Source organism: Rhineura floridana, chromosome 20, assembly GCF_030035675.1.
Source record: "Rhineura floridana isolate rRhiFlo1 chromosome 20, rRhiFlo1.hap2, whole genome shotgun sequence".
In the NCBI taxonomy this organism is placed as follows: domain Eukaryota; kingdom Metazoa; phylum Chordata; class Lepidosauria; order Squamata; family Rhineuridae; genus Rhineura; species Rhineura floridana.
In genome coordinates this window covers 14,453,271-14,466,288 of record NC_084499.1, presented here as the reverse complement: position 1 = coordinate 14,466,288, position 13,018 = coordinate 14,453,271, and the positions used below count along the sequence as shown (strand labels likewise).

The 13,018-nt window shown below is 44.8% G+C and overlaps 1 protein-coding gene across 7 annotated transcripts in view; it reads left to right on the top strand.

The window, feature by feature from the left end:
* RALGPS1 (Ral GEF with PH domain and SH3 binding motif 1) overlaps positions 1-13,018 on the top strand; it is a 226,143-nt gene that overhangs the window by 154,996 nt on the left and 58,129 nt on the right. For all 7 annotated transcript variants that reach the window (XM_061603531.1, XM_061603536.1, XM_061603535.1 and 4 more), the window contains one exon: positions 9,248-9,385. In XM_061603531.1, the coding sequence (XP_061459515.1) occupies positions 9,248-9,385 (138 nt within the window). The remainder of the gene's footprint in view (positions 1-9,247; positions 9,386-13,018) is intronic.

The window sequence follows — 13,018 nt, the reverse complement described above, 5'->3', positions numbered from 1 at the left end:
ATGCAATTTATAATTGAACATATGCAGGAGCAGTCATAGCCTTATCAGTAAGGGCAGGGATGAAAAAGTTGTATGAAAAAGGAATGTTGTTATCAGCTTTTAAAAAGCCAACAGAGAAGCAGCCGCGTGAAGGAATTCCAAAGATTGGGTGACACAGCTGAGAAGGGCCAAGAACTGACACCTCAAAACAAAGAGCGGTTGTCATTCATAAGACAAGGCTTTGTGAATCTGCCTAAGGTTTCTCAAATGCTTCTACCTAGTTTTCCAACAAGAATGCCATGGACTTGGACTATTCAGCAGCTGCGGTGTCATTTCGTCCGTTGAGAGTCTAGTTTACTTAGCATTTCCTTTGACAACAGCTGCCTCTATGTACACGCTGACTCTCCAGTTGTGAAGGCCGCTCGTTCACATAGACAGTTGTCTTGTCAGTGTATTGTGTTTCATAAGGAGCAATTTAGCTTGAAAGACCAAGGGACTTAAGTAGAAATGTTTTAATCTAAATTAGCAGGAAACTGTAATAATTGAGAAGGTATGTAGTAAAAATCAGTTCCATTGAGAGAGTTGCGCAGTAGTTCAGTAGAATGCATAGAACAGACGACATGAAGAAGTTATGTTACCAGAGACCTTTAGGAGCCTTGAAAATGACAATATTTTACAACATTGTTTTACAGTGCAAATGTCAAAGTCTGTAACGATTTACTAAAGAATGCCATACTCCATAATTCAAAGCAGTGTTTGAGCTCTGAGTTTTCTCAATAGGATAAACAAAATAATACCATGTACGGCAGAGATGGGAAAACCTTTACAGTACGAGGGCCGCATTTCCTTCTGGGCGACCTTCCAAGGGCCGCGTGCCTGGGAGGGGCGCAAAGGCAAAAGCGGTTGGAGCAACGGCTGCACATTTTACATTTGTGCAGTGGGCTAGTTTCTACGTGCATTCACACACCCCTCTCTCCATCGCCCAGCCAGAGCAGCACGAGGCATGGTCAGAGTTCAAGGACACATTCCGGCCAGGCAAGGAGGATACAAAGCAGGCCCAGTAGAGGGTATGGCTGGGCAGTGGGTGTGACCAAAGGAGCCTGCACAGCCACATTCAGCTCTTGGGCCTGAGGTTCCCCACCCCTGATGTAGTGGAATTGGTTAAAACTTTGTGGCAAAGCTTGAAATGTGGAAATGCAAGTTTCATCTTTAGATTATGTAACATGGTTTCCTGCATACCACTTTCTACCCATTGAGGTTTTTCTTTGGACAAATGCAAGAAAGGGGTGTGAGGAAAAGAGAGGAAACTACATAGAACATTTTCCTGGACAGTTTGGGAAGGACTGGGCTTGGCGCTGCTTTGATGAGCCAAAGCCATCAAGAGTCTTTGTATCACCAGTTGCCTGTGTTTCCGCAGAGGCATTTTTGAGATTATTATTAGCTGACTACAGGCATGGAAAACCGATAAATGAGTCAGGCCAGTCTAGGACATCCAGTGGGCAAACTGAACTTACCTTCTTTCTAGTTTCTTGGACATTTCCCTCTCTTTCTTTCATTAAGTGGATTGGTTAAAACTCACCTCTTAATTTCTTTTTCAGGATACTCTACCGTTATCAAAGCTTATTTGTCTCCTGTTTTGTTTTACTCTGCAGTTAGTTTTCTGTTGGAATGGTACAGTTTTAAATCAGAAAATAATGAATCCTAAGGATTAGATGTATAGGATATCCAAATCTCCACTTTTATAGACAAGATGCCTGACTCCAAGACAGCATGGTGATTGAAGCAGGTTTTGCTGTTCTGTGATGCCTGTGAACCTCTGTAGGTATGGTCAGTCCATGTGACAGCAAAAAAACCCCAAAACATCTGGGGAATTCCCATTGGGTTCCTATTCCAATCCATGGGTGTGGCTCTTTTTTCCTTCAGGATTCTCTAGAGCAACCTCCCCCAGTCGGGAGCCCTCCAGTTGTTGTTGGACTCCAACTCCCATCAGTCTCAGCCACTGTGGCCAATGGTCAGGGATGATGGAAGTTGTAGTCCAAACCATATGGAGGGCACTAGCTTGAGTAAGGTTCTCATAGAGGCTAATGACCATGGCTGAGATTCACAAAAGTAGGCATGCTCAAGGGTTTACATAGATATAAGTGGGATTTTCAGTCACTGTTCTTTGAATGGCAGATGGTTCCTCCCCTCCCAAATTATTATCAAGAACTACTTTTGAAATTGTTCTTAGGTTCATGGTGATTTGGCAAGGGGACCTCTTATTAGTGAAATACAAGCTCAAAGTCCCTCGGACAAACAGAATTACTGGTATGGCTTTTGAATTCTACTCTGTTTCATCAAGAACCAGTGAATACTTCTACAGTTTCTCCAGAAACTTACAAATTAAGGCTTTAGTCCTCTTCTAAAAGGTAAAGCTGTCCCCGCACTTGTAGTGCGAGTCGTTTCCGACTCTTAGGGTGACATCTTGCAACGTTTACTAGGCAGACCGTATATATGGGGTGGGATTGCCAGTTCCTTCCCCGGCCTTTCTTTACCCCCCAGCATGTGCCGGGTACTCGTTTTACCGACCACGGATGGATGGAAGGCTGAGTGGACCTCGATCCCTTTTACCAGAGATTCGACTTCCTCCTTCCGTTGGAATCGATCTCCGGCCGTGAGCAGAGCTTTCGGCTGCGTTACCGCCGCTTATCACTCTGCGCCATGGAGGATCTTAGTCCTCTTCTACCAGAACTCTAAAAACCTCCTTACATGCCATATGCTTCAGAAGCATTGTAAGAATTCAAAAATGGTAGGAGTTAAATATGTTGCCTCTGACAAACACAAAGCATGTATTGGTTGTTCTCCAATTCTATGTATTTTTCTAGAAACTCTAGCCAACAGTTGTTGTGAGGTTTCTCCCTTCATCTGAGATGTGCCATTTTTGAGGGTTTGTTTAGAACTACACAACAAATAAATATATAACATAGCTACATTTTTTCTCTTGATCATAATTCTGTTAACTTCTTTGGTGAGTGTGGACATCTCGCACGCACACACATGGACTGCCTTCAAGTTGATTCTGACTTATGGCTCTAATCTGCTGCCAGTAAGACAAGGAATGTCTTTGGCTTTTCATATGTGTGTGTGCTTTGAAATGAAATGGGTTGCCTTCAAGTGGATTCCGACTTATGGCGACCGGATGAATAGGGTTTTCATGGTAAGCGGTATTCAGAGGGGGTTTACCATTGCCTTCCTCTGAGGCTGAGAGGCAGTGACTGGCCCAAGGTCACCCAGTGAGCTTCATGTCCGTGTGGGGATTCGAACCCTTGTCTTCCAGGTTGTAGTCCAACATCTTAACCAGTACACCACACTGGCTCTCATGGTCATCTCAACAATCCCAAAATATCCATGATGTCAAGAGGAGTGGGGCTATAACCCAGTGGTAGAGCACCTACAAGATTCCTGTCATTCAGTCCCTAACATTTCCAGTTAAAAGTATCTTCGGGCATTGGGCTTGGACAGCCATTGCCATTCAGAGTAAACAATACCAGGCTAGCAGGGGTGCTAGTGGTCTGACTCGCTACAAGGTAGCTTGATATGGTTTTGACTATGGCAACTACACAGCCAAGGAATTCCTTGGCATTTACATGGGGGCAAAACTAACAGTCACTGCTTGTAATATGTTAGAAGTCAGGAAGTCCCTGCAAACCAGTATCCAGTCTTGTTGGTTCTCTGTGGACTCTGGCACCACCAGGAGATGGATGCAATTCTTGGCAACTCTGATACATGGGTGAACTTACACATTCTGAGCATCATCATCTTCATCATAATAAAATACTACTGTTGCAAGCAATAATTTCAATATCTCTTCAGATCATGCTTTTCAGTAGCTGGACTTTATTCCCTCTGCAGCAGTGGCCACTAGTAGAGTTCACTAAGGCTGTGAAGTTGGAAAAGTTACTTTTTTGAACTACTACTCCCATCAGACCCAACCAACATGGCCACTGGATTGGGGTGATGGGAGTTGTAGTTCAAAAAAAGTAACTTTTCCAAGCTCTGGGCTGTTTTTCCTGACTTGGGTTGTGGGGTTGGCTTGTTTTCAACAGCTGTAGTTTTTGTCAGATAGCCAAATGTGGTATGTTCCTTGGTATTTGTTTCCATCAGCACTGGAGGAATTCATGGGTCCCTCCCCCAGCAAACTAATATGGTGCAAGTGGAGGAGCATTGTTTGGGAGACAGCTCACAAGCTGAATAGAAAATCTATTTTTAATCTAGTTGGGTAGGTGCTAAAGTAATCTGCCACAAATGAAAGCACCATTAAAAGAAAAAATATTGCTTTGCATGTGCAGATTGTTTCTAAAAAAGCTGTGCTGAAAAAGCTTTCTTTAGTTAATGAATTTTCCCCTTTAATTTTACTAATTTGTTTTATTAAAATATTTCTATCTGGTCTTTTCACAGAAATGCTCAAAATCACTTCAGTTAAAAATCATAAAACAGAGAATTTAAAATGTAGTCAGTGGTTCTGCATAATTCAAACAATATCGAAGAAGCCCACAGCAGCAGTCACAAATAAAGAAGGGCATCGTTCAAGAAATGCCAGGAGGAGCTCTGAAAGATAAGGCTGATGATGCCAGTTGGACTTCTCTGAGGAGGGCATTCCAAAGAGGACCCCACAATTGAACACCCATTTGTCATTTGCCCAACCTCTGAAAGCAGTGTGTCTGGTAGTGACTTATAAGAATGATAAGTTCACATGGGAGGAGACAATCCTTCAGGTATCTTTTAGCTCCAAGTAGGGCACAGTGAGCAGAATTGTTGATGATGCTTACTCATCTGTGCAGTGGAGAATTTGGCCCTGCAGCCGATTTGACTTTATACTCCCCTGCTCCTTAATTGATGTACAACTGTGACAGCTTGACAGCCAAATAAGTAAGAATTTACTCATAAATCAGACAAACATTTCCATGGTGCTGATGCTGATTACGTGTATATCTTGCAGATTGTGACCTTGGGCCTTTTCTTTTATTTATTTTTATTTTTTTATTTAATTTAATTTATATACCGCCGTAAGCCCGAAGGCTCTCTTGACTATTTCCTTGCTGTATTTGCCCTACTCTCTAATATAAAAGTTGTTCGCCTGGGTAAATGAGCTTTCTATCCATTTCCAATTCATCCCCCCCCCTTTTTTTTCTAGTTCATTGCATGGCTTGTGTGTAACCATAGCACAGTCTTTGAAAAATATATTTTTAAAAGCTATATCCAGTTAACACCAGAAACAACTGAATTACCAGGCATTTCCTCATTAATCTCTCTCTTTTTTTCTTCCTCACCTGATTGATTTGTTACATTTTTAGACTGTAGGGAAAAAAGTTACTATTTTGCAAAATTGCCCAGACAAGATGCAATCCTAACTTGTATTCCGATATTCAGTTTCCTAGCAGACTCCCTAAGTACAAGCCAACCATGCCGTCTTTCCCCCTTTCCCTATTGTGTTTCATTTATTCTTTGCAAGCCCTCACAGGTAGGCATAAATCCCAGTCATCTGTTTGTATTGATTGTGACTTTTGGATACTTCTTGCAATAAAAATAATAACATGCTTGTCGTTCATTTTTGTGCAGGAACCATATGACTAATGCTTTCCCCATTAAATTGTGGTTTCTCTTGTTGAGTCACGAACTTAATAAATGTCTCTACTAGCAAAGAACAGAAAACATGCAACCTCAGCGTAATCGCTAACTGCTGTATTTTGCACCAAGCAAGATCTGCAAACAATAAGATTGTTCTGAAATGATGCCAAGAATCAAATTGTGATGACAGGAGTAAAGAGCATTCTAGTTGTGAAAAGCAAAGCAGAATCCCATATGGATTTGCTTTAGGGTGGTGATGGGACATTGTTTGGGGAAATTATGCAAACCCCATCATCACTACTAATTCACTTTCAAAAAGATTTGAAATTGAATTAAGTCGAGAAACCATACTGCAAGAGGAACATGAGGATAGATGGGCTTGTTTTCCCTTAGTTGTTTTGCCTCAGTTCTCTCTCCAGACATAATGCAGACAATCTCCTGACCATAGTAAAGTGATTGGGAGATAGTTGTGAGCTCTTCCATCCTCTCCGCTCTCCTGTGGATTCACCTCACCTTTGTTTATCAGTATTACCCAGTTTGCACTGACACTGACCATGGTTAATGTTAGCAGGCCTTGTTGCAAGCATAGTTAGTATTCATGTGATTTTAGGTTGTTGTTAACTGTTTTGAATTATGTCTTTTAAAATTGTTGGGACCTTTGGGTGAAGGGCGGGCAATTAATAATAGTAAAAACTTACAAAACAGCTCCAAACTATTGAAAAGCTAACCCCTGGTTAGAGTTAAGCAATGTTTGTCTCTTGGTATAGATGTAATACTTAACCATGTTTATGGCTGCCAAGGAAAGGATGGGGGAAATTCATGCTAAGGAGGGAGTGTGCACTGCCAGCCCCATGTAAAGCGATTCCCTGCATTATGTGTGTACCGGCTTCTAGTCTGTCTACAAACCAAGAATGTCTTTCTCTTTTCTTATTTGGATCTAAAGGACACTCAGTGAAATATACTGGTCTAGTGTGGTAGAAAATCAGGCCAATAGCAGTGTGCATTCCTGAAGGGGTGGAGGAGTGGATAGGATGGAGATGGGGGGGGTGGATGTCACCCCAGGGTCATGGTCAGACCACTTCCTGGTAAAGACGTATGGCTCCGATCCTCCCCTGCAGGGATGGTGGGCAGATTAAGATAATCTGCCCCCAGAGGCTAATGGAATCCACTGGATTCCTGAATGCCCTGGGGGAGTTCCCAGTAGATAGAGCAGGTGACCCTATTGAAGCCCGTGTCACGTTGTGGAACAGTGAGGCACATCAGGCTCTTAACACGGTTGCCCTAAGTGCCCTCTCCAGCATTGTGGAGCCCAGTTTGCACCTTGGTACACCAGTGAACGGCTGGAGCGCAAGTGGCGAGAGACAGGCTGCGAGGCAGATCGGGCGTGAGTAAAACATAACTGTGCCTACTGGGTGGTAGCTGTTTAGTGGAGCTTTCCCATATTGTCAGGGGTCTGTTGACACCACCTCCAAGAAATGGAGTTTTAGACCCTCTGGAAGCCCACTGTAAATTGTTTGCAAGGCACATTGAGGGTAAAGTTGCTGTCCTCCGTGGCAATCTTGATGGCCCATCCACATCTACTGTAGTCCCCGGTGAGGTGTCCTGTGCAACGTCTGCTGCAACTTCTTGGGATCAGTTTCAGTTGATGCAGCTGATGATGTGGACAGGGTGCTAGCAACGATGCAGCCAGCAATGTGTCGTCTTGACCTTGCCTTTCTTGGCTTATTAAAGCTTGCCAAGGGGGTTTGACTTGAGTGGATCCAGGGTGTGGTCAATGCATCATTGCAGGAGGGAGTGGTTCCAGCCGTCCTGAAAGAGGTGGTGATCCGACCGCTCCTGAAAAAGCCCACTCTGGACACAATGGTTTGTGACCACTACCACCCGGTTGCAAATACCTTTTTTTTTTTAAGGAAGGTGATTGAGAAGGTTGTGGCACAGCAATTGCAAGTAGTCTTGGATGAAACAGATTATCTTGACCCATTCCAGTCTGGGTTCAGGTCTGGTTATGGGACTGAATCGACCTTGATCTCCCTGATTGATGACCTTTATTGGGAGAAGGACACGGAGTGCGACCCTGTCATTCTTACTTGATCTATCAGTGGCTTTTGATACCATTGACCATGGTATCCTCCTGGGCTGACTTCATGAGATGGGTATCGGAGGCACTGATTAACGGTGGTTCTGATCCTACTTTCATTGTCATTTTCAGAGAATAACATTGGGTGATTGATTGTCTTTCAGCCCCCTGGTAGTTGTGCTGTGGAGTGCCGCAGGGTACCATCTTGTCCCCCATGCTGTTTAACATCTATATGAAGCCCTTGGGAACTGTCATCAGGAGATTCAGGGCAAGGTGTCAGCAGTACTTTGATAATACCAAGCTCTATTTCTCTATAACATCTGAATTGGGAGAGGCCGTGCAAGCCTGGACTTGGTGTTGGGCTGGTGGGCCAGTAAGCTGAGTGAATCCTAGCAAGACGGAGGCACCGTGTGTTGGTGGTTCCCAAGTTTGGATAATTGGTCAGATGCCTTTGGATGGGGTTGTACTCCCTCTGAAAGATCAGGTCCATAGTCTGGGGGTGCTCCTGGATCCATCTTTGTCGCTAGAGGCCCAGGTGACCTCCATGGCTAGGAGTGCCTTTTACCAGCTTCAGATGGTAAGACAACTGCAGCCTTTTCGGGACCAGGATAGCCTGACCACTGTTGTCCACGCACTGGTAATCTCCAGGCTGGATTACTGTAATGTACTGTATGTGGGGCTGCCTTTGAGGTTGGTCTGGAAGCTGCAGCTAGTGCAAAATGCAGCGGCGCAACTGCTCGTTGAGGCATGGTATCCCCAACATTGCCCCCCACTGCTGAAAGAATTGCACTGGTACCTCTTAGTAACTGGGCTAAGTTCAAGGTTCTGGTTTTGGTGTACAAGCCCTATACAGCTTGGGACCAGAATACCTGAAAAATCATCTTACCCCTTGTATACCCCGTCGATCACTGCGCTCTGCAGGTGAGGGCCTCCGGCAGATACCATCTCATCAGGAGGTCCATTCCCCACAACATAGGAAGAGGACCTTTAGTGTAGTGGCACCGACCCTTTGGAATTCCCTCCACTTGAATACTAGACAGGCACTATCTCTGTTATCTTTTCGGCACCTACTGAAGACCTTCCCCTTTCAACAAGCCTTTTTAATAGAGACCTTATACCAGTCTGTGTCTGTATTGAAATTGCTTTTTGAGATGTTTTTAAAGCTGTTTTTTTTAAAAAAAAAAAGATTTTTTGAAGCTGTTTTGTTTAAATAGTTTTTAAGGATGTTTTGTTGTAATATATTTTAAAGTGTGGTTTTATGATGTTTTAGAGTGTTTTTAGTGCCTTTGTTTGCCTCCCTGGGCTCCTAATAGAAGGAAGCGTGAGATATAAGTCTAAATAATAATAACAATAATAATACCATACTGAGCTTTCAGTGACTGAATAAGGGAAGAGAGTGCTCTGTGCAAAGTAGGATGAGAACCTTGTGAGACGTTTCTTTTTAACCCCTCATCCCTCATTTGCTTTTGAGTGAAATGATTCAAGAGAATTGCCATTGGTTCCTGGTTGTTCTGTTTATTGCAGCCAAGTTAGCTTGTATCTTTATAAAGCACCTGCTTTAACGTCCCTCCCCTTTAATTTCAGGGATTTATCTGTTGGATTTAATCTACATCGATTCAGCATATCCTGCTTCAGGCAGCATCATGGAGAACGAACAAAGATCCAATCAGATGAACAATATCCTTCGAATAATTGCTGATTTGCAAGTCTCCTGTAGCTATGGTTGGTAATTTTCCTCTTCACCAATATTTATTTTATTTATTTTTATTTTATTCAGCTTATATCCCGCCCGACTAGCAAACAGCTCTCTGGGCGGCAAACATAGAAGCATATACAATAATAAAATTACAAGATCAATATAACAAATATAAAAGTACACCATCTAAAATAAAAATTACAACATTTACATAAATAACTTAGATTAAAATGCCTCAGAGAAGAGAAAGGTTTTAACCTGGCGCCGAAAAGATAATAGTGTCGGCGCCAGGCGTACCTCCTCGGGGAGACTATTCCACAATTCGGGGGCCACCACTGAGAAGGCCCTAGATCTTGTAACTACCCTCTGGGCCTCCCTATGGGTCGGGACCCGGAGGAGGGCCTTCGTAGTAGACCGTAGTGTACGAGCCGGTTCATAACGGGAGAGGCGTTCCTGCAGGTATCGTGGTCCCACGCCGTATAAGGCTTTATATGTTAGTACCAACACTTTGAATCTGGCCCGGTAGCATATTGGAAGCCAGTGCAAGCGAGCCAGAACAGGTGTTATATGCTCAGACCGCTTAGTTCTTGTTAGCAGTCTGGCCGCCGTATTTTGCACTAGCTGTAGCTTCCGAACCGTCTTCAGAGGTAGCCCTACGTAGAGCGCGTTGCAGTAGTCCAAACGTGAGGTTACCAGAGCATGAACCACTGATGTAAGGTCCTCCTTACTCAGATAGGGATGTAGCTGGGCTACCAACCGAAGTTGGTAGAACGCATTCCGTGCCACCGAGGCTACATGGGCCTCAAGTGATAGGGAAGAGTCTAAAACGACTCCCAAACTACGAACCTGATCCTTTAGGGGGAGTGTAACCCCATCCAGGGCAGGGTATGTATCCACCATCTGACCAGAGAAACCATCCACCAGCAGCATCTCATTCTTATCAGGATTGAGTCTCAGTTTGTTAGTTCTCATCCAGTCCATTGTCGCGTCCAGACAATGGTTCAGCACATCGACCGCCTCACCTGAAGAAGATGAAAAGAAGAAGTAGAGCTGTGTGTCATCAGCGTACTGATGACAACGTACTCCAAAACTCCGGATGACCGCACCCAACGGCTTCATATAGATATTAAAAAGCATGGGAGACAAGACCGAACCCTGCGGGACCCCATATTGGGGAACCCACGGGGTCGAGCAATGTTCCCCAAGTATTATCTTCTGGAGACGGCCCGCCAAGTAGGAGCGGAACCACTGCCAAGCAGTGCCTCCAACACCCAACTCCGCGAGCCTCCCCAGAAGGATACCATGGTCGATGGTATCAAAAGCCGCTGAGAGATCAAGGAGAATCAACAGAGTTACACTCCCTCTGTCTCTCTCCCGACATAGGTCATCACACAGGGCGACCAAGGCCGTCTCAGTGCCAAAACCAGGTTTTGGTTAATATAGTTTGTTAATATAAGTAAACTAGTAGCAGAAGTCTACCTCCTATGAAGAGGGGCCTTAAGGAGTAATGTAAATCAGGAAACTCTGTGCTACTAAACCATTTGGCCTCTGTCTTTGTGTGATTTCTATTTTAATGCAGTCTGCAGGTAGGTTAGAGATAGCTCTCCCACCTTTACCTTTTCATTATGGCCAAACTTTACAAAAGGGCATTACGTTTTTGTTATTCCCAAGTTCAGTTTCAGATGTCCAGTGCCACCCATGAGCCAGTGTTCTTCTCTGATTTCCGGAAACCCAATACTTTATCCTGCCATGCTACACATCCACTCGTGATCTAGTATACAACCTTTCACACTAAAAACAACCATATTAATGGGGACTAACTTAAGTCTCATTGATTTCTAGGCATGACTGGTCCGCATACAGCTCACAGTGAATAATATAATAAAAGTTATACTCTAGGCTTGTGCAATAGCTGCAGTTTCCCCTGCAACCTGTCATTAGGTTTTTCTCTCCTGGCTGTGGCCTTTATGTTGCAATCTCCCTCCTTTGCCTTCATGAATCTACTCATGAGAGAAATGCATCTCCAAAAAAAAGGTTGTTATTTATTTGTTCTTTTCTATCCCAGCTTTCCTGAAAAGGTGTCGTGTCAATATCTAATGAGAGCAGACTTGATTGATCTTAACGTTCCCATTCACTGCTCAAAGAAATCAGGTTCTCCTGAGGCAACTGGAGGGCATTAGACATTTTCACGGTGGCAGTTCCCCTGGTACTTGTAGGTAGGTGCAGTCTTGAATACATCTGCAGGGGGAAGAACCACCCAGATCTCCCCAGACCAGCTCTATGTAAGGAGCTGAACATCTGGTTAGAGCTCCTCTAAGAGCCCAACCATAGTTAGTTTGGGATTCTTCTCTCCTCACCTCCACCACATTTTCTGATTGCCCCTAGTGATGATTGGGGAAAGTCTCCACTAGAGAAGCATAATAAGGGGGTGGAGGTAGCTATACAGAGGCCTGCCTACACTCGCCCCAGACCTGGTCAGGCTGACTCACACACCTCAGTGTTTGAAAAACAAGGCGGCGGCGGCGGCGGCGGTTGCTCTCTTGGCCTCTGCAAGTCAGCACCAGAAAGATTGCAACACCACTTTCCAGTCGTGATGGCCTCCAGCCTCCTTGGGACAGGCAGGGAACATAACTTAGAAGAGTGAGAAAGACAGATCTCTGCCCCCATAACATGGTGGTGCCCCAAGGAAGTCAGAGAGTCTGCAACTTCAGAGTTCAGCATGGAGAGTCAGGCTGCAATGGACTTAGCAGGGAAGGTATAGTTTTAACACCTCTAGTCAGGAGAGGGCTAGATTGTGGGCCCACTTGCTGTCATCCCTCCTGACCTGAGCTCCCAAAGGATAGGACTCTCCCCATATTTATGGAGTGGGTACAGGGGCTGGTGACCCAGTAAGTACAGTGGTCTCTCCTTCCATCCGATTGGTTGGTCCTCAATCAGCAGGCCCAAGTCACAACCCCACTCTTCCTGCAAAAAGCATAAGGGGAAGAGGAAAAGGGCTAAATGTGCCTCTGGAGAGAGATCCCACCTTTAGTGTAGGAAGGGGCATTATTCCCACTCCCAATCCTCTTTGTCACAGTCCTCCTCATGGGGGGGGGCTTTCCCTCCTCCACTTCAGCATCCTTGTCCTCTGATAAAACAGACCTGTGGGCGGAGAAGGACAAGAAATCCGTAGGGGCACAGGTAATCAGGAGAGGGAGCACTATCAGAGGAGGAGATCAGTTGGCCTTCCACCCAAGAATGTCTGTTTTCCCCTGACACGTTTCTAACCCTCCTGGCTAAAGCTCCAGTGGAACAAGCAGCTATCAAGTCCCAGGAGTCCCAACCTTCCCCAAAAGAGGCCAGATATGCTTTCCCCCAAGGTCCCTCTAAGCCAGTTACTGTGCCCTTCCCTGAGACCTTAGATAAGGTCCTCAAGGCAGAGTGGGCCTTCCAGCTAAAGGTAAGGCAGTTCACCACCTAGCAAGCATACCAAGTGTACCTAATCAAGTCTTGGAGCAGCTCTGTTGGTGTACACACCGCAGTCACTGCCCTTACTTCCACCACAGTTATCCCAGCTAATGTGTATGTGTGTGGGGGGGGATCTGTGTAATAAAAGGATAGGGGCTTCTTTATGTTAGGGGTTTGAGGCTTCAGCAGTGGCATTTAGAGCTTCTGCGGCC